Source organism: Gekko japonicus, unplaced genomic scaffold (assembly GCF_001447785.1).
Source record: "Gekko japonicus isolate JY-2015 unplaced genomic scaffold, Gekko_japonicus_V1.1 scaffold520, whole genome shotgun sequence".
Classification (NCBI taxonomy): domain Eukaryota; kingdom Metazoa; phylum Chordata; class Lepidosauria; order Squamata; family Gekkonidae; genus Gekko; species Gekko japonicus.
The window spans coordinates 172,883-193,868 of record NW_015169188.1 but is presented as its reverse complement, the minus strand read 5'-3'; the positions used below and the strand labels follow the sequence as shown (position 1 = coordinate 193,868).

Here is a 20,986-nt window from a genome sequence, read left to right as displayed (position 1 = left end):
AGTGGGGGGGGGGGAAGAGATCAGCGGTGGAGCTGGGGGGGAGGAGATCGACGGGGCCCGGCAGAATACCCTCCCGCAAATATCGCTGGTCCCTCTTCTTGTAAATACCATATTTGTTTCCTAACAAGTGGTTCTTTCCCAAAGGAGCTACTGTGTGGAGTTTAGAACAGAAACATTGTCTCCTCACTGCTCTGTGGAAAGTCGCCCATATGCCCGATGGATGCAGTATCTACGAGAAGGATATACTGTGTGTGTGACTTGTCAGCCTCCAGCTATGCACACTGGCAGACATAGATGTTCTGGAGATGGCAGTGATGCAGATGGGTGAGCAACTGAATCTCTTATTCAAAAACACTCAGTTTTATCTATGCTGTACAAACTTTTAAAGAGACTAAACACTGACATTTTCAGAAGTTTAATGCAGTCTTTATTCATGCACTGAAGCTTGCATGTTTTCAGGCTTAATCTGTTCCTAGTTGTGGTCAAATCTTTCAGGTGAACCACTGACAAAGATAATCCTTTTCTATGTACAAACGAATGGTTTGTACTGTAGAAAATGAAAGGTTTTGCTATGATAGCAGAAAACGTAGAGGGCTAAATCCTCAGTAGCTCCAGATGTGGTCCTTCTTCAGTGATTCTCCTATATGTTCCTATTACAGCCATCCTTTAAAAAAAATTATTTGCTTTGCTATCTCTGTCTGTATCTGCAGCTGCCCATCACTTTAGCCAGGTAAAGTCATACAGGGATCACTTTCTAAATCATGAGTGAACCAAGGCTATATAGACTTTTTAGTGCATTATGAGGAATCTAGTAGATGCCTTGGGACTGGGGTATCTGAAGGACCATCTTTTCTCTGATATTCTTGCCTGGGAATTAAGATCACAGGAAGAGGTACTGTCCCACCAATCAAAGATGCTCATCTGATGGGTATACGAGAGAGACTTTTTGATGGCAGCTCCACAATTATGGAACGATCTCCCCAGGGAGGTGCATGTGGCCCCTTATTTTAAATCTTTAGGAGGCAGTTGAAGATGGTTTTATTCAGAAAGGCTTTTGAATAATTTAGTAGCAGTCTTAAATTGTGGCTTTAAATTCTGGTTTTTGTTATTTATGTTGTATACCACCTTCAGTTCTGTCAGGTAAGAAGGGCAGCGAATAAATGTAAATAGTTACTCCTAGGGCCTTGTGGCAAAAATCCAACAGCTTTTTGAAAGACATTTAAAATGCAATGTGTTATAGTGACTTTGAGAATACAGCGAATTCAGTATGTTTTTATGTTAAGTACTTCTCACACCAGCTGCTGGAGCTAACATTTCTTGCAAATAATTTTCACAAAATGTTAAAATATAACGTGATTCAGTGTTGAAGTGGTTCTTTTACTTTTTTTTTAAAAAAATACTACAATGGTAAGAAAATACTTGAAGCAATCATAACTTCTGTTCCTTTTTAGGAATGCAGTTCTTCAGTGGCAAGCAGTTGGCAATCCTTTATGCCATGGAACATGGAAAAAAGTTCAGCAAATGGAAGAATGTTCATGTCCTCTTGTACATAGCTTTATTTTTACATAATAATTTGAATTTATACCTTTTAATATCTTTAATTGAATTGATCTGGAAACTACACTACTGTTGGGCCTGTGTAACTCTGTTGCTTTTGAAAAACAGCCAAGTCAAGATTTTGGAATCATTCTTTGTGCTCTTTCTTGCAGAAATTAGAATGGAGTTAAACTGAACCATGTTATAATTAGTTATATTTCTGCAGTGGCATTTTTTACTTTCACATAATCCACTGGCAGCAATGCTTGCATAAGTCCCATATAAATGGAGATTTAGGAAAGTATTTGCAACCACTTTAGAAGAGCCTAGTGAGTCCCACAGCATACTCATCATATGGTCCTTGAGAGATATTTGCCGGAGGCCTATCTGCATCACATGAACTAATGATAGGGGTAGCTTCACTGGGGCCAGTCTTTATGGGAGGGGGAGGGGCTGGGGCTAGTCAACCATATACAGCTGCTGTGCAGCCAGAGTAAGTTGTCACTATGTGGCACCTGGCCATTAAGGCCTTCCCAAACTACTACAGGATAGGTCACAAGTAGCTTTGGAGATACTGTAGCTTTCATAGTGCATTCTTCTGAGACTCACTTCTGTAGAGCAGGGGTTTTCAAAGCAGCTTTCCCACTATAGCTGCAGGTAATGCTCTGCCTCTATACATCTAGACTGCTTTCCTAGAACATTTCTGTGATAGATGGGGCCTCAACACTTCTCTGAGCATTTAAGTCTGCAATGAAGCCTTTACATTTTTTTGGACAAATACAAAATAGCCTTTCCAGGGATTCATTTATGTGTTCTACTCATCAAGAAATAAATTAGAGTGACCTACATGTAAGAAAACCGATTCCTGGTTGGTTTAAAGATTTGTCAGTACAGATTGCATTTAGTACAGACCAGAGAATCTCAACAATAAGCCAAGTCTATAGGAATGAGTGTACTGGTGGGCTAGAGACTCAACCAATGCTCCCTCTAAGCTGTGGAGTCTTGTGAGCAAAAATTATACTTTGTGAGCTACTGGCATTAAAGTTGTGAGCAAGCGATTTGGCTACTGCATAAATTAGTTTGCTCTGGCGCCATCCTTCCTGAGCTGGAGGCTAAAAAACTGAGCTAGCTCACACTAACTCAGCTTAGAGGGAACACTGGACTCAACTCCTGTACAATTTAACCCCCCCCCCCGCCTCCTTTAACTTGACACTTGCTGGATGTCTGAAACCTGTGCCTAATACAGAGAGGAAAAAATTAATTTAGCTAACCATGAGAGCATTAGAATTCTCAGCTTGTATATTAAAGGTAGATGTGCTGATAACTGGTCTCAGCTGACAAGTGCAACTGCTGTGCTTCTTTTCAGTGGAGCCAAGGTAGCTTTATACTTGGCCAGTAAAACCAGACTGCAGTCAGACAAGATGTTACACTAGCAATACAAAATATTTGCCAACAACTCTTTTGCATGCGTGGAGTTCCTACAGTAATGGAGAGTTGAAAACTCTTCATGCTCAAAGGAGTCATTTGCTGTCACAGGCTATCCGTATTAAATGAGCAAATGTTGTACTTTTTTCATGCATAGCAATATGAAAGGCCTTTAGTGTGATTCTGAACTTGTTTTTCAGCAATCTCATTAAGTTCAGTAGCACAGTGTTATTCAGTTTAGTAACAATATTAATGCTGGAGATAAGAGCTTTATTTAAGATCAGTCATGATCAGTTCACTAGCCAACAGTCAGTATTATTGCTTTATTGACACTAAACTATTTACAAGAACCAAGTTGCATACAGAATGAACAAAATAATTGAAAAAAAAAATTGGCATTGAAAGTACACATTAAAATACATTATTTTACTTCTACAGAGATTAAGCAGTTGAAGTTAGAAAGACAGCTAAACAATGCGTAACTGAACCATTGTCCTCCACCTGTCTTTCAGCATTACATTAGTTCGATTCTTGAAGTCATAATGCTGAAGAATCTGAGTCCAGTTTCCTACTCCAAACTTCTTTACACCATCCTTCAGTTTCTTGTCTTCTTCAAAACTCCAGCGCTACAGAGAAAAAAAAACTGGGAATTTCAACTATACATACACATTTAAACCACTCTTTTTTCCAGTTTAGCTGAAACAGAAAGAAAATTCTCCTTCACTTCCTGTCAGCCTTTCGTTTTGGAACAGAGTTAACTGCAAGCTTGCAGTGCTTCAGAAAAAGTTGTCCCCCAAGCTAGAGTGATGTAGCAGCAAGACTAAGGGTCCCCCCAAGAGGTAGTTCATGAAGTATTGGTAGATCACTAGCTGTTGCAGAGTAGTTCATGCATAGAAGACCCAGGAAAAGATCACAAAAAGATCTTAATTTTTTTAAAAAAACTTTTAACACATAGGATTTTTCTTTGAGCTGCTTAAGCTTAATAGCTTCACTGCTGCTCTCAGTCCATGTTCAGTTTCCAGGTCAGAACAAAATGTGGTCATATGCTGGGGAGGAATTTTTTCATTCCTCTAAAATAGTTTTCATTTAATAAAAGACTAGTAACCTGGGAGACCCAGGTTCAAATTCCCACTCTACCATGAAGCTCAACGGGTCAGTCTTAAGATCCAGTACTGGGATCTTGGACCAATCATTCTCTCAACCTAATCTATCTCACAGGGTTGTGTAACTCCAGATTGCCAAAGAGAATCACATTATTATTAATGATACAACTATCTCAGCTGCCTTTTTGGCAGAGAGACAGGCTAAATTTTTTTTAAGTAATACAACACAGAACGTGAAATTAAGCAAGAGGTAATTCACTTGACAACTCGGTGTTACATGACTCACTGAATAACATCTGAACTAAAAAATTCAAAAGATGAAAATCCACACAAACAAGTTAAACTAAGAACATAACAATACTGTAAGCAGCTATGAATCATGACATAATGTCTGCCTATTGAAATAATTAAACAATAGTAATGTTGAACAGAGGAAACAACGCTGTTAGAAGTCATTTACAGTATTCTTTCATGCACAATCTTCTGTAAGCATCTATCACCACTGAAGAGCACATTTCGTTTGCCTGGAATACTAAAAGTGCTGCTTTGTGCCCTCAGATTCCATTAAAAGAATTATGAATTAATAGGAGAAGCCAGGTACATGCTTATTTTACAAAGAATGTTTTGTAATTGTTGAGCAGGAGGCAGATCTTAGAAACGGCCAACTTCTTAGCCTTAGGGGGCCAGAACCTCCTTCAGCCAAGTTCCTCTTGGCTGCCCTGAGCACAACCAAGGTTTTTGAGCATAGGAGAGAATGGCATAGAGCAGAGTGCTTTGGTACCATTTTCTGAAGCATGACTCCTTGCTGTCTTTCCCACTACTCCCGGACTAACTGATTTTCTACAGGCTCTGAGCAGCAGCTAGGGAATGCCTGTCTTTGGATTGGCCTGAGCTATATGAACTTACAGCCTAGCAGGGCAGCAAAAAGTGCTATGTTTTAATGATGACTTGTGAACAGCCAGTCACACTTGGAAAGTCAGAGGCTCCCTTTCTGCAGGAAGTTCTGCAAGCCGAAAGAGCACAATTTTTGTTTGATTGCTTGTTTTCTTTCAGAATGTTGATGTGTCACATGTTTATGAACAGGGCAGGCAATCAACACTAATTATCTAATATGCTTATATACTTTTAGCAATGCTGGAATAATGGCTGCAGGAGCTAGGCTAAGCACCTTTGAGCCTGATTCTGCTCACAAGGTGCCAGCTGGCTAGAGAAAAGTCTGCATGCAGATGGAAGTTCTTAATGTTTTGACTCCAACACTAAATGGCTAGATTTATCGCACAGTAGCAGCTAGGTCACATTGTGCCTAGGTGCAAGAGAAAGATGTTTAAAGTTTGGCCATAACTCTGTTGATTTCATGAGAGCCATGGTCTTTTAACAGTTAAGACAACCATTATCTAGTGATGGTAACTGGTAACCATACAGCACTAAAAGCAGGATGATGTATGTTTGGGCAGTTTGAGGTCAAGCACATTTTTCTTCCATTGGCCAGCAAACAGACACCAATCCTCAAGGATTTAAAAGGAAAACCAGTCAACCTTCTATTTTTAAAGGTGAAGGAGGCAAAGAATTAAGTCACATGCTAAGAAATAAAGATAGGTCCATATGTTACAAATCAGGTGGCTTTTGGCAGCCTTAGAGTAGTTATGGTCCCTTTTGTATTTGTAGGGATTAAAGCCTGGGTGTGTCCAGAGGCATGAGCAAAAGGGCCTCTGTGCTTGCAGCCTCAGTCAGCTGGCTCGGTGGATTTGGGACCAGCCCAGGAGTTGTGCTGCATGTTTTGCTTTTTCTTTGTGCAAATTATATTTTTCTGATTTTTAAAGTCACTCTGGGTCCCTGGTGGGGAGTAAAGCAGCTTATAAAGTACCTAAACAAATATGAAAGGGAGCTCAGAAATAATGAAATAAGGCATCCATAATAGTTCTGTTCATTTCATTACACTCACACTATTTTGCACTCTTATACATACCTGTTTCTTCTTACCAGCAGGCAGACAGTAATCACCTTCCTGAATATTTTCAGTGCTCTGCAAGACTTTCTTATCTAATTCAAGATCACAAAATATTGGTGTATTAATGATATGATACTAGGGGCTTAAATGCTGCTTTATTACAGACAGTGCCAGATTGGTTCAACCAGCCAAATTGCAACAGCCAACATCTGAGAATCCATGTAGATGACAGTGGAATTTATGCAACTCTTTGGAGAGGGGCTACTGTCCCACTACAAATTTTCAGAGACTAAAATGCAGGGAAACTGAAACTCCAAGCAATACCCATTTATATCCCATATAAGGCACTTGGTTAATTAGTGCTTATTCAGCTATGGGGCTCAGAATAGCCAATATACTGTCTCTTCCCTAATGAATGCCTCCATCCTTTGAACCTGGAACAAAATACTGTTTTTGATAGTTGTCTGTCAAAAAGCTCTAGGCACCGAATAATGTGTATGTGTGTGGGGGGAGCTATTCTATAAAGTAGTGGAATCAATTTTGCAGTAGCAAAAGTAGTTGATCACACACAGAGGCATCACAACCCTTTCCAATACAACCAATTTGTAGTACACTGCAAGACTTGTCCACAAACTTCAATCTATTATCAATCAGAAACTGGCTATGGTAGTAGAAACATTAAGCTTTGCCACTTCCAGTGCCTGTAGATGACTACAGTATAAGTTATGCTACAAATACAGATGAATTCAGTGGCTCAAGCTTTTAGAATTTGAGTTTTATATTCAAGGTCCACTGATCTGCACAAGTTACAGTCAGTAGGTTGTCTTCACATATGGTAGTCAGAAATTGTTTATACCAATTCTGTGTCATAAACTGAACAGTAATTAGCCCATATTTAAACAAAGAGTTAATTGGTTCAGTATTATATAGCCATACGAGCATACTGTTCTTCACAAACTAAAAAGTATACCAATTAGCATTTATAGTATAATTATATTTAAGCTACATTCCTTAAATCTGCAGTTCAGATAGACTAAGCAATACTATGCGATACTAAACTTCAGTATTTTAATAATTAACCCATCTATATTAAAATTGATTTATTATACAAAGAACGAACACTTACTTTGGAGAGTTTTCCGTTTTGTAATTTTTGTTCCATTGGGATGCTGTATCTGTTCCAAATTCCAAAATGCTTGGCCAGTTAAGGAACAAGACTGTTTATGTGATCTATAAGAAAATGAAACAAAGAAATGAAAAAAGAGAAGCTGTCCTTGAATATATGTCCCAAAATTCTGGACCAATTGTTTTGCAGCTGTTCAGTGCATTCAACTACCACCATATGCTAAAACAACAGAAAATCCTAGTGATGTTTCTTCCCTAAGGAAAGAAAGGAGTGGGGTAAAGGCCAAAATACTGGGATAATTTCTGTGCCCCTTTCTATTTTATTAAGGTGCTATATTTGCAAGAAAAAGGTAGCACAATAAAAAGCGCAGATTTTTAAAAAATTCATTGCATCTGAGGGTTCCTTGAAACTGGAATACTGTGCTTAGTGGGTTAAATGTAGGTTGAGACAAGGGTTATTTTGATTCACTCAGATGGTAAAAAGCTTTCTGGTTCACCAATACTGGGCTCAGAACTGTACAACACAAGTTCAGAAGTTACAATGTTTCATTTAACAAGTCAGTAACTGTCTTCAAACCTTGGCTTTCAGCCAACACATCTCAGTAAGCGCTTGATACTTATTAGAACAGAAATGAGCTTCTCTTCTCCAAAAGAAAGCCCTTTTAATTCCCTCTTCAGTGCGAGGAATTTTGAGACAGGTCCTGATTTCATAACTATCTTGCAAAGGTAAAGGTTTCCCTTGCTCGAAAGCCAGTTGAATCCGACGCTAGGGGGCAGTGCTCATCTCTGTTTCCAGTGCTGTCCGAAGACTTCTCCGTGGTCATGTGGCCGGCGTGACAAAATGCCGAGGCGCACAGAACACTGTTACCTTCCCACTAAAGTGGTACCTATTTATCTACTTGCAGTTTCTTGCTTTCGAACTGCTAGGTTGAAAGGAGCTGAGGCCAGAGATGGGAGCTCACTCCGTCACGCAGCACTCGGGTCTCAAACTGCTGAGCTACAGACCTTCCGGTCTGCAGCTCAGCAAACTCTGAACCACCATGGCCCCATAACTATCTTACCTAGCTCTATCTAGCAATTTAACTGTCTGCTTCCACCATCCGTTTCCCTTCTCCTCTCTCTCCTGATTGACTGGTTCATTGCTGAGTGGTACTGATTGGTAAGAGCCTGGACATGGCTTTTGGTCGTCATGCCTAGATATTATGGAAATAAACTGATGAAAAGTCTCACCAGCTTCTATACTATCTCGTCACTACAGAGCTGTATAGCAAAAGCCATACTTCAAGATGTTAAAACTTTTTAACATGTCGCAGACCTCTGCATGCATTCCAAGAGTTTTTCTGCAGCAGCTTCACTTTCACTGTTGCATTGTACAGCTGTTATTTTTTCTGATTTTTTAGTTTTTGCTTCTTTTGCAGCTTCCTGCAAAACAAAGTTGTGATGCTATTTTAATCACAGACAACAGTAAAAACATCACAGTAATTAAAAAAACACATTAGTACTACCCTGCAGTTTTAATGTACGTATTTTAATGAGAAACCAATCCACCAATTTACAACTTAAACAACTAAGCCACACACAAACAACTGGAAAGTTTCTAATCTGTGGGCTGGATCAAAAATGCTGTCAGTGCATCTGCACTAATAGATCAGAACTTCCCTCTGCTTGGCTTCTCCTGCTGTAGCCCACTGAGCTCACCGAAAGGCTGATCCTTAGGGACAGGGAACGTTCAGGAGCAGCATGGGAGAGGGATGTGCAGGGCTGCAGCGAGAGGCGATGGGTAAAGAAAAACAGGAACACACTCTTGTCATGGTGGCAGCAGAAAATAATACCTGGATCCAGCTCAGGGTTACCAATATTTTGTTCCACCTTTCAGTTTGTTCTATTTTTACGATTTGTTTCACCTTTCACAAAATGGGGTATTTTTGTGGCAAGTTTTCCTTCTTTTTAACCTACCTTCATTAGAAAATTGTCGGATTCTTCATTCAACAACATACTAATGTAATATTTGATTTTCTCATTCAGAAGATTGAAACTGAAGTGCCGGAGAAATTGGTGATATGGATCCTTTTGTTTTGTTATTCTAGCCAGCTTCATTCTTAAAGGCTAAACAGAAAATTCAGAATATGTCAAAACACAATGGACAATGGACAAATGTTAAATTGACTAGAATATGCCATTACAAACCTGCAACAAAGTTTGGCCTGTCCAAGTGATATCAACAACAGAAATCTTTTTGCAACTTATCTATGTGCCTTGAGTATTTTAGAACTATTACAATCCATTTTCTAGATTGTAAGAGTTGATGTGTATGACTTCTGGAAATAAGTGAAGGGATTATATACACTACATTAAAACAGTGATGGCCAGCTCTTTCAGCTTTAAAGGGTAGTTTTCTCCAGCCAGTCTCCTTATGGAAAGCACACCCAAGCCACTCCTGCTCACCCAGCCAGCAGACATCTCTTCCACTGAGGAATGGGAGACTGATACAGTGTGTCAGCTGCCCACTGCCTAATGGGAAGGACATCAGTCAGCTTGCCAGCTGGAAGAGAGGCAGAACTCAAGTGTAAGCCAGGCCTTGATCCCCCACCCTCCCAAACCTGGGAGTCTTCTTTTCATATTGGGAGAATGAGGGAGGGAGTTCCCCTTTACCCCAAGACTGCCTACAAGTGACAGCTGGCATCTTGCCAATCCTTCCTTGCATATGGAGGGACTGTGGTCCAGATCCAGTCAAAGCACTACCAGGCTGGCAACCTCATCATTCATATAGCCTTCAATTAGCTATAAACATTTATTTGATATCATACATTAAAGGGGCAAAAGAGCAATTGGTATTATAAAACGGTGTGCTTCAGAAACAGCACATTTAAGATCTAGAACAATAATTTCATCAGATGCAATGGAATAAATGTGTCAAATCTTAAGTTACCACAACAATATATGGACTCAATGAAATAGAATGAAATTTTACTTTTATTCAGTTGGGCACCTGCAAATTAGGGTCTACACTCAAGGCCTGCAAATTAAGGAAGCAATCAGGCTATGGACCTTATACTGTACAGGTGTCCACTTGTGAGTCAACACTAAGGGTAAACCATTAGTGTCTTTATATTTTAAATTAGCAGACCACAAAGAGATTTGCAATTGCATTCTAGAACATTAGCACCTGCAGTGAGAGTGATCCCATAAAGGCAAGCCTTGCTCTCCAAAGCTTATACAGTTAAAATGATTTTTCATCTAAGAAGGTTTGATACAGTTCGCCCCTAGAAGGCTCACTTTAGAATATTGGGTTTTACTAAATCTTTGTATTCACCAACACAACAATTCAGCATTACCTCATTTGAGATAGATTCTGGAAACAGTCTTTCTAGGACTTCTGTAGCTTCCTTAAAATAGCCCTTTTCCATGTGCACTGCCACAGCCTACAAAGAAAGGAAAACAGGCCTGCCTGTCACTCTTACCAGTGAGCTCTGGGCTGATAAAAGGCATTGCCTTCACTGAGGTTTTCTGATGAAAAATCGAGCATTTGTAATAGACAATACGGGTGAAAGCTACTTGAGCAACGTTGTGTGAAGACCAATATTTACTGATACCCTTTCCCAATATTCTACCCTATGCCACAAGATTATGACAACTGATCAAGTGATCACATGCAGAAGCTAAAGCACAGTGGTGTTTTAACTTATTATTACTTTCAGTATTGTATTGTTACTTTTGACCTTCTCTTGCATTGCATCTTCAATAAAATGACCACATAAAGCCACAAACCAACCTGAATCTGAATTAAGTGTTTGATTTCTTCATGCAGTTTATCTGGTATGCTTTGTAGTTTCTGAAGTGAAGTCCAAGCTGACAGAGCATTTTCCAGAGGTGAAATTGTTTCATCAGTCCCAAAATGAGAATCTTAAGAGAAATAAATTTAGAAGGGGTAGGAACAACTCCTATAGCAGAAAAACAACAACACTGCTACACAGCAATTCATTGCACACATATGGGAACTGAATTAGCAGACCCACAAAGAGATCTGCAATTATACAGAACCTTAGCACCAGCAACAATGGTGGTACCCTAAAGTCAAGCCTTGCTTTCCCAAGCTCATACAGTTAAAATGATTGCACGCTGTTTGTAAAAGACAGCTCTCCAGATAAAATTTTCAGACACAACAAGCATTTGAAGTGCTTGGAATGGATAACTGTAGTTCTGTTAACTGCTGAGGTCATATTAGCTTACACACAAAATAGGAGAATACAAGAGTAAAGTAGAATGTGACTTCCACCAACAGGAAAGCAAACATACAGTTACCTTGAACACCACCAGAATACCAGCTGCATGTCTTACCAGCACCTTCCTCCTGATTTCCCCACAGAGCAAAGAGAACTGAGTGGAAGGTGTCTTGCACCCTCCTCTCAAGTCCTCTGGCATAAAGAAGCATTAAGGGGAGGAGGGTGTCAATTTTTCACCAGCTCAGAAAGAGCTGCTTCTGTAGTATGGTATAGAGACCATTACATACCCCTGGGCTTCCATTAAAATCTGTTACAGGGGCACCCAAAAAGACACCAAACGTGATAGAACTTTCCAAAAATCTCTTGACCTTAAGACTATAGGGAATACAGAAATAAACTCTCTGAAGAATGTGTGGCCAAAGGATGCCAGATGTGAGGGGAAATGCAACCCCTTTCCATCAAAGGGTCTACTGATCAAGGCGAAGGAATTGATACAAGGCATTCTCTGCATGAGAACAATATCCCAGATACACCAGAGATGAATGGATCAAAATCTCTTTTGAAACTTCAGTGTTCTTCATACCTTCTTGGGCATAAAACATGACCTAAGTTTTGTAAGATACATAATCAAGTGCAATATTGTTAGCAAATGCAATTCCACGATAATACAATAAGCAACCCAAGGAGGACCATTTGATCAACTGGAAGACAGCATCAGCATATCAGTGTCAATATTAACACCTACTCCAAGTGAATCCTACACGCATAACCAAGTGCCCCCCCCTTTTCCATAGAGTGGCTACATTAACCTATCATAGCCTAAAATTCTCAGTATACTGCAGTAGGATCTCAGATCCAGAGATGTGCCAATCAGGATGCAGCCCAAAGTTAACCAATGACAGTTAGGTTCCAAAGTCCTTGGTCCAATGGCACAAAAGATCCAATATTGGGCCAGTACCAACCCCATAGGTACAAAGCTAAATTCAGGGGCATAAGAGAGGCTTCCCAGCACCCCTCTCCTTTGCAGGTGCTCCCATCCAGAACCATCTTCCAATCACCACGAACACATCAATGGACACTTCCTCACCAACACACAGGAGTATGATTTCTTTCTCCCCCATTCTGCTTCCCTTCTCAAATATGACCTTTCCCATTTTTCTTCCCAAGTCCCACATCTTAGCTCTTCCACTTCACATTATGATACAGCTTGTCTTACTATAGCTGGTCCTTCCACATTGCATCCTATTTAGGAACTCCTTTCCTCTTACTCTAAGCTCTTGTTCCTGTTTCCCCAAAAGCACCAAGTAGTCTAAAAGTAGCACAGTGGATAATCAGATAAAACTCTTTCTAATTTTTTTTCAAGATAACTGGCTTATATCCTACCTGCCTGCTCAGCCAAGTTCAAAACTTTCCTCCAGGATAAAAGCTTTCCTCTGACAGAAGTGGTTCTTCCTCTGGCAGAAAAGTCAGGCTACTGGAGGAAACCTTCGTCAGCCAGAAGATCGCTTAAGGCTTGGCTGAGTGGAGTAGCAGGATACAAATAACTGTTTTTAATCTTTCAAAGGCCTGACGAAGAGTGACAAATAATGACTGGCTTTTTTGTTGTTGTTGTTCAGGTCGCACAGTCGAGTCTGACTCTTCGCGACCCCATGGACCAGATCACGCCAGGCCTTCCTGTCTTTCGCCGTCCTCTGAAGTTTGCTCAATTTCATGTTCATTGCATCTATGACACTGTCTAACCATCTCATCCTTTGCCATCCCCGTCTTCCTTGACTGGCTTTTAAGGTTGGCCAAAACATGTCTTTTTACCTCTGCCTTTGTCTCTCTCTTGGCAAAGAAACTCAAAGCAGCTTACAATGAGAAACATACATCAGTTCAAGTTGATTAATGACATATAAGAGTATAACAATGGAAATGTAAGAAACTTAACAATTTACCAAGTGATTTTCCTTCTGCAACACAAACCAATAGCTGACAAATGCATATTGTTTTCACTTGCTGAGCTTCTATTCTGCATAACCCTTTGATAATAGCTGAAAAGAAAAAGCAGAAATGATTATATGAATTTTGCTCCAACGGCGCCACTGTGTGGCTAAGTAGCATCAGTAACCTTGGGCTGTGATTCCCAGTAAAGTGATCTAGAATTAAGTGGCATTGAAAACTATAAATTATCCTCCAAATGAGTGTTAGTAAAATTTGGGTATTCAGGAACAACCTTGTGGCTTACACAAGGTTAATTGAAGTAAACATGACTGGTTAAATAAAATTAATCATGTGTGCATGTACTTCTTTTAAAAGGAAAAGTGCTCTAACAACACTCATGTTTTATGGTTATTATTGTAAACCACAAAGGGAGCCAAAGGAGGAGGCAAAGTGATAGACGGAATCCCAGTATATGATCCATAAGAAGTGAAGGTTGAGGTTATTTTTATTTCTGGAAGCAGTTACAATGCAACACACAGCAGTAGTAAAAGAAAGATAAGGCTTCCACAACTGTTAAGGCTGAAATATACCATTATAGGGTAGTCATTGGGGGACAATGGGTATGTCACTGGCTCCAGATTCTAATCTCCACTCAAGTCACAAAGCCCACTGAGTGACCTTGGACCAGTTGCCATGATTCAGCCTAGCCTAGCTAATTGTTGTGTTGACAGAAAGGGATAATCCCATGGATGGTCAAGAGGATACAGCAAGATAAAATGGTTTTGTTTTGAAATTACACCAGAATCCACTACTTCCAAGTCAATTGACCTAACCCAGCAGGCCTATTCTCATTAGACCCTCAGTATGCTAAAAAGCTTCATATTTCCAGTTATCCTTATTGTGTTGACTGGTAACGGTTTGGTAGCTACAACTTCCAGACAGAAATTTAACTCTAGGAAAAACATGTATGGCCCATTTTTTTAGGCAACAAGAAAGAGTTTGTATCTGCACAGAGATAGAAGAAGAGTTGGATTTATACCCCTCCCTTCACTCAGAGTGGCTTACAGCTCCTTCCCTTCCACTCTCCATAACAGACACCCTGTGAGGTAGGTGGGGCTGAGAGAGCTCTCATAGAACTGCTCTTGAGAAAACAGCTCTGAGAGAACTGTGACTGACCTCAGGTCACCCAGCTGGATGCATGAGAAGTGGGGAATCAAACTCAGTTCTCCAGATTAGAGTCCACTGCTCTTAATCACTACACCAAACAATATGACAAGAGCTTTGTTAAATTTCTGACTGCCATTTAAAATACTTTAATATCTTCCAATCTTTATAACCCTAAAGCAGTTCATAGTACAATGTCCTTAAAAATATAAGGGACAGCACTACAAAGGAAAAACCTGAGAGAAAAGCAAACTAAATTTATATAGCCCCAAACACCCATGGAAATAATCATAACTTGCCATCTGCACTCCACAAAGGATAGAACAAGACAGCAGAATTCCCTTGGAAGGGAGCTCCACAAAACAGGTAACACCCCTCAAAGAATCTCTCCTTACATAAAGAGCTAGTGTATTTAAGAAAGAGGGTGTTATGGGACAGGGCCCAGATAATCCAAGGAAACCCATATAGGTGCAATACCCTGGTACCCAGAATTTTGGTCAGGAAACCAATGAAGTTGATGCAAAATGGAGTAACATGCTCCATGCAGCATGCCCCTTGCTGTGATTTAGCTTCCACTTTTTAAAATCAGTCTTATGTACAGTGGGTGACTAACCTGGATGTTACCACAATGTAAATGATTCCAGGCAGCCTTCAGATGAAGTACCACATGAAGCACATAAAAGGCAATCTAGGCCACTATCGCTAGCTGGGCGCTGAAGAGCCAATGCAGATCTAAGATATCCACCAAAGTAGCAAACCTGACCTTTAAAGGGAGCATATCCCTGCTGAGAACAACCTGCACACTTATCCCCAAATCCACTGACTTTACCCCATCTCGACCATCATCTATATTCCTTCCTGCCTCTTCAGTTTACACTCGTTAGGATTGCCAGTTTTTAAAGTGGATCGTCTAGCTGTTTAGCATAATTTTGATTTGCAGCAAATACCAGATATCATCTCCATGCCATGAAAGGTAGTGCAGGACATTTTTCTGCTGGCCAGCTGGCAGCTTTACCAGAAATTAACGAAATGAAGGAGGAGAGCGGGGCACCGCATGCCAAATCCCCACGGTAGCTGTCAAAAGCCCAGAGACCCTGCCCTGAAACAACAGGCTAGTTTGGAATTCCTCATTTTTCTCTCCGGCTTCTGAGGCCCAATCTGCATCTAGCATTTGCTCCCTTGTTGTACCAAACCCACATTGGAACAGAAACAGATGTGTCTCAAAACCACATTCAAATACCCCAGGCTAATGCCTACCGACTGCAGAGTCATGGACCATAAATCTATGCAGAGTCATGGACCATAAATCTATGCAGACAGCCACCATAAAACCAGAGATCAAACGAAGTGAAAGCGGCATGCAGTCTGGACACTGCCCTAAAATTCGACAATCAAAGTGAAAGTGGCATGCAATGCAGAGGGGAATTCCTGTTCCCCTGTGGGTTTGGAAAGACAGCTGAGGTCGGCCTCCTGCGCCTGTAACAGCAGCCGCGGAAAGGCTTGATTCCTGGTCAGCCGAGCCACAGTGAGAGGACAACAAGAGAGAGTGGGTAGCTTTCACGCCACTGGCTTGCCCCACATCCCGCCACGCATCGCGAGAATAACAGCATCGCTCACTCAGCAACAAGTCGCGGCTCCTCTCGAAGTCCCGCCGATTGCCCTCACAGAAATGGCGGCACAGACAGCGGCACGCAAAATCCAGCATCCATCCGGCAGCCACCGCTTCCACCTCAGAGAGGAGCACCGGAGATCCCGGGGACTGTTGGTCGGGCGCAGCAGGCGACGCGGGAGGAGAGGCGTCACCACAATCCGTCAATCCCGCCTGTCCTTCCATTTTCAAACGGCTCGCGCGCCGACACTCAAATTCCAATACCTCCTGTAACAGGCCTTCCCTCATCAGAGGGCGTTTTAGCCCAACCCGATTAACCAATGAGCGCCCGAGTTACTTTTATAGCCGCACAATGGAGACGAGGCTTTCGCCGTGTCCTCACTTCCGGTTTCGCACTGAATGACGCCGTACACGGGGCAGGAACACAAAGCAGGACAAGCACTATTTGTTTTATGTCCTCCTGTGCTATTTCTCTGTCGCGGTAGTTAGAAAAAAATGGTGCTTGAGCTTTATAATTTAATCCAGCAGGAGCAGAAATTTAGAGGTTTTGTATCATTGATCGTTCTAATTGTGGGAAACAGAACGAGGGTATCAGTGCAAAAGGTTCCCTCGCTATCCTTAGAGGAGGCTACCACTTTGGAAGTTGACCTCGGAGCGAGCGAGAGAGCGAGCGGAGAAAAAACTGAATCTGCATGGAGCCTCATGAGTGCTCTAGGCTTATTTACGTACAACACCCGCCCGATTCACCATCGAGTCACAGATGTCCTCCACGCTATCTTAGATGACCCGTTTATGGACTTCGATGGGATTTTCATGTAGTCCGTGTAAAAATCATGACGATATATATTTGTTAATGGAATATTTTGCACAACGGGGAGCCCTACGAGGGGATGTATGTCTTTGTGGGGCAGTCCTTGGACGAGGATGTGAAATGTAATAAAATTGTAGTTTTGTGTTGTTTCAGTGAAAAAATCAGGTGAATTCATGACCACCTAAAACTATATCCAACTTTTTACTCAGTCTCTAAACCAGCAACTCCTTTGTTTCCCGTGCCTTTGATGTTAAAAGAAACAGGTGGTGTCTTCTGATATTTTGCTTTCCGCTCTAGTAACTCATGGATGCCGATCTCTGAATGGCAATTTATCCTCCCATCTTTTCAACCATAAGGTCTTCGAAGTGGCTTACACTTTTAATAGAAAACAGTATATTGGCTTAGGCAACCAACTTTCAGAATTTGCTTCCTTACACTTTCAGAAGGCGCAGGAGCTCTTTCTGGGCACTCCGCTTTCTCTCTCTGCCTTTTTGCATGCCTCCCTTGATATGTCCTGCCCACTCTTCCTCCCCTGGAAAGAAGGATCCCCCCCTCCTTGCATATGCAAGTCTGTAGGGAAGTCTTTTAAAAGCACAGACACACTTCCTGATATACTGCTTTGATATCCTATGTTTTTTGTGCAAATTTTATTTTTAATGGGTTTGGCAGGGATATTTAGTATTACTTTTGATCCTGGTGGGGACTGTTCCAGAGGGTCCTGATGGCCTGCTTCATTGTTCTCAGCCTACTAGATAGATTGATTTTTTAAAAAAATCTTTATTAATTTTAATTTAGTGTACAATACAATAATCAAAGATACAGCGTAATACAGTGCATCAATCTACAAGAACGTCATCTAAATGGAAGAAATTGAAACCTACAAGGTTAGCCACTTTAGATAAAGAGGGGGAGAATATCTAGAATCTCTAAGTAGGAGACTACGGGGAACCAAGTTGACACAAATGTGGAGTGTCCGATTGTGAGCACTTAAGCGAATCAGCAATTTTTGCCATGACAAGGTGTTCCCATAGCTTGTCCTGCCAGTTTGTTACTAATGGTGCTGCTGGAGATTTCCAGTTTGCAGCAATGGTCAGGCAGGCTATTGCTAGTAGAGTTGATGTAATTTCTTTTTTATGATCTTGAATAGAACCATCTCAGTGGTTTAACAGAAAGGATTCAGGCGAGAGATATTTTGAGTTGTGATATTCTCAATTTGTTGTTTCACATCCATCCAAAACTGTTGGATCTTGGGGCAGGACCACCAGCAATGCAGGTAAGTCCCCTCTTGTCCGCACACTTTCCCACACATAGGGCTGTTGGTTCTGCTAAATTTGTGTGTTTGCTGTGGGGTTAAGTGGTCTTGAAGAACTGTAATTTTATATTGTATTTCTTTGAGCTATTTGCTGGCAAACCCCAGATATTTTCCCAGTCTGTCTCTTGCCAGTGCACCCCTAGCTCCTCCTCCCACTTTGCTTGGTAGTTCAATTTTATGGGATTCTCTATAATCATCACTCTATAAAGCTTAGACAGCAAACCTTTAGAGGATTTGGGGTAGAGTGTAATGATTTTTTCTAGACTGGTAAGTTCTCTTTGGACCATTCCTGTTTCTGCTAATCATTCTATAAGATCCCTGAGATGTAGATAATTGTGCCAGTGAGATTGTTGATTCATTTTATGATCGAAGTATATTTTGTCTAGTATTTTGCCTTTGGAAACTAAATCAGGGGCAGCTCAAGTTTGCTTTTTTCCAATCTATGTAGGCCTGTAGGCTTTTACCTGGCCCAAACCAGTCCTGATGTGTGTAGGTGGAGAGTTGAGATATCCCAGTGGCTGGGAGTAGTTTATTATTATTGTCCCAAATCTTGGACTGAATCCAACATCACAGTCATTCACAAGGAAGGCAAAGATCCATCCAATACAGCCTCATATAGACCTATTGCCTTACTGAATCACGATAACAACATTTTCACTAACAATAATCGCAAATAGACTGAAATGTATAATTACTGACTATATTCATCTGGATCAAACGGGCTTCATTCCAGGTCGGCAAATACCGGATAATGTTTGCAGAACAATGGACATTATTATACATGGAAGATGGGCATGGAGGGAATCAGCCATCCTTGCACTTGACTTCGAAAAAGCCTTCGACTCGGTTGAGATAAGGTTTATTCTTGCCCTATGTGGACATCTAGGATTTGGACAGACGTTCCGAAAAATGTTGTACTCCATCTACTCCGATAACAGGATTAAAATAAAGGTCAACAGAAACAGCTCTTCCCCAGTTCAGCTCAACAGAGAACCAGACAAGGGTGTCCCCTTTCCCCACTAATTTTTGCCCTGGCCATTGAATCCTTAGCAGAAAAACTCCAGCAAAAAGAAACCTTTTAGGGGGTTGTTATCAATGAGATAGAACACAAAGCTTGCCTCTATGCCGATGATCTTACCTTATACATCTCGGATCCTGTAAACTCGTTACACTCCATTAAGGAAGAACTTGCATCATTTGGAGGTGTCTCAGGGCTCAAGATCAACTCCACCAAATCTGAGATCTACCCAATAAACATCAAGCATACAACATAACTTGTACTCCAACAACAACACCCCTTCAAATGGATATCCGAATCCTGGAGATATCTGGGAGTTCACATTCCAATAAACTTAAGAGACTTAGTTAAAACCAACTTCCACAAACTTGCTGAAAATGTCAAAACCGACATAGAAAGCTGGAAAACTCTTAAACTATCGCTCCCAGACAGGTTTCATCTGATAAAAAGTCTCATAATGCCTAAGTTTATATTTCTATTCCAAACTCAATCCATCCCCATCACCAAAAAGGACTTGGACTCCTGGCAAATGTTTTTAACACGTTTCTTTTGGGATGGGAAAAAATCTGCAGTAAATTATAACATCACCCACAGAACAGATAAGCAGAGAGGACTCAACCTCCCCTCGTTTTGGGCATATCACCAAGTGGCGATTCTTGCATGGGTAGTACAAATGCAACACAAAGGACAGGAAAAACAATGGATGACAATTGAGCAATCTTACACAGCACCTTATGACCTGCAGAGGATTTTTTTGGATCAAGCCAACTCTAAGATCCAAAAGCATCAATACCAATACTAGAGAGATTGATATGACTAAGTATTAAGTACCAGCTGCTTGAAAACAATTGACCAGAAAGCAATTGACTCCTCTCCATTTGCCAGTCCTTTGTTGACAGGAAAACTTTTAAAAACCAGTTTACAGCCCCAAATGTCCAAATATTGAGGTGAACCTTTCAGTGGAGGGCACTTCCCACATTTTTTCAGAGGGATAGTATGATGATTCTTGGACATGCACATGCCTAGCCTCTCTTCTAGCAGTATATCAATATATTGGTATAGTGCACACACAACAAAGGGGTGGGGATTTGCTTCTGTGATGCCACCATTGACAATACCACCCTCACTCAAAAATCCTGATTTTTAAGTAGGGTTGCCATTCCCCAGGTCTGGGTTTTGGGGGCTTCTGCCCACTGCTGGAAGCCCTGCCTACAAACAGCAACACCCCTGTGCGATGTCCCTGATGCAATGATGTCACCTGGATGTGATGTCATCGCATCACGGACATGGTGCAGCGATGCTTTGCTTTTGGGGCAAAACTGGTTTGACTGCAATTTTACCATAGAGTTTTGCCCCCAAACCATAATATCGCTGCCATGATGATGCCAACATTGCTGCCATGATGATGTCACTTCCAGGTAATGTCAGTGCATTGGCAATGTCCCTGCCCACTCCCAGAATGCCTTCCAGATCCCCCCACCAGCAAGATGAGGGGACCTGGCAACCCTATTTTTAAGACACATCTGTAAGAGAATAAACTGACAAGGCAATTGGAAAAATGTGGAGGGAGGAAAGACACGTGAAATTCTGGTGCTAGTGGACTGACTTTTTAAGAAAAGCAGGAATAAGTCATACCTGCGGAAAACCCCATAGTCTGGGCCCAGAAACCTGTTCTGCACTACCCAGGCATTTTGCTTTTTAATCTGCACTGCTGAGCACCATTTTAACATTGACACAGTTTAGCTGGAGAGAACAATTACAGTGACATTGCTGGTATGGTTCTAAATAC

At 41.2% G+C, this 20,986-nt stretch overlaps 2 protein-coding genes across 2 annotated transcripts in view; one reads left to right on the top strand and one right to left on the bottom strand.

The window, feature by feature from the left end:
* The window catches only part of SBSPON (somatomedin B and thrombospondin type 1 domain containing), a 14,225-nt gene extending 12,272 nt beyond the window's left edge, over positions 1-1,953 (top strand). The window contains exons 4-5 of the mRNA XM_015416205.1: positions 145-324; positions 1,452-1,953. Coding sequence (XP_015271691.1) covers positions 145-324; positions 1,452-1,569 — 298 coding nt within the window. The 3' untranslated portion in view covers positions 1,570-1,953. The remainder of the gene's footprint in view (positions 1-144; positions 325-1,451) is intronic.
* Positions 1,954-2,739: 786 nt separating this feature from the next.
* Positions 2,740-16,377, bottom strand: TERF1 (telomeric repeat binding factor (NIMA-interacting) 1). The gene is made up of 9 exons (XM_015416214.1): positions 16,065-16,377; positions 13,298-13,393; positions 10,910-11,040; positions 10,473-10,559; positions 9,094-9,243; positions 8,453-8,559; positions 7,139-7,242; positions 6,031-6,104; positions 2,740-3,587 (listed from the first exon to the last, which is right to left on the bottom strand). The coding sequence occupies exons 1-9, from the start codon at positions 16,342-16,344 to the stop codon at positions 3,429-3,431; spliced, it is 1,188 nt and encodes a 395-aa protein (XP_015271700.1). The 5' UTR covers positions 16,345-16,377; the 3' UTR covers positions 2,740-3,428.
* Positions 16,378-20,986: the final 4,609 nt, after the last annotated feature.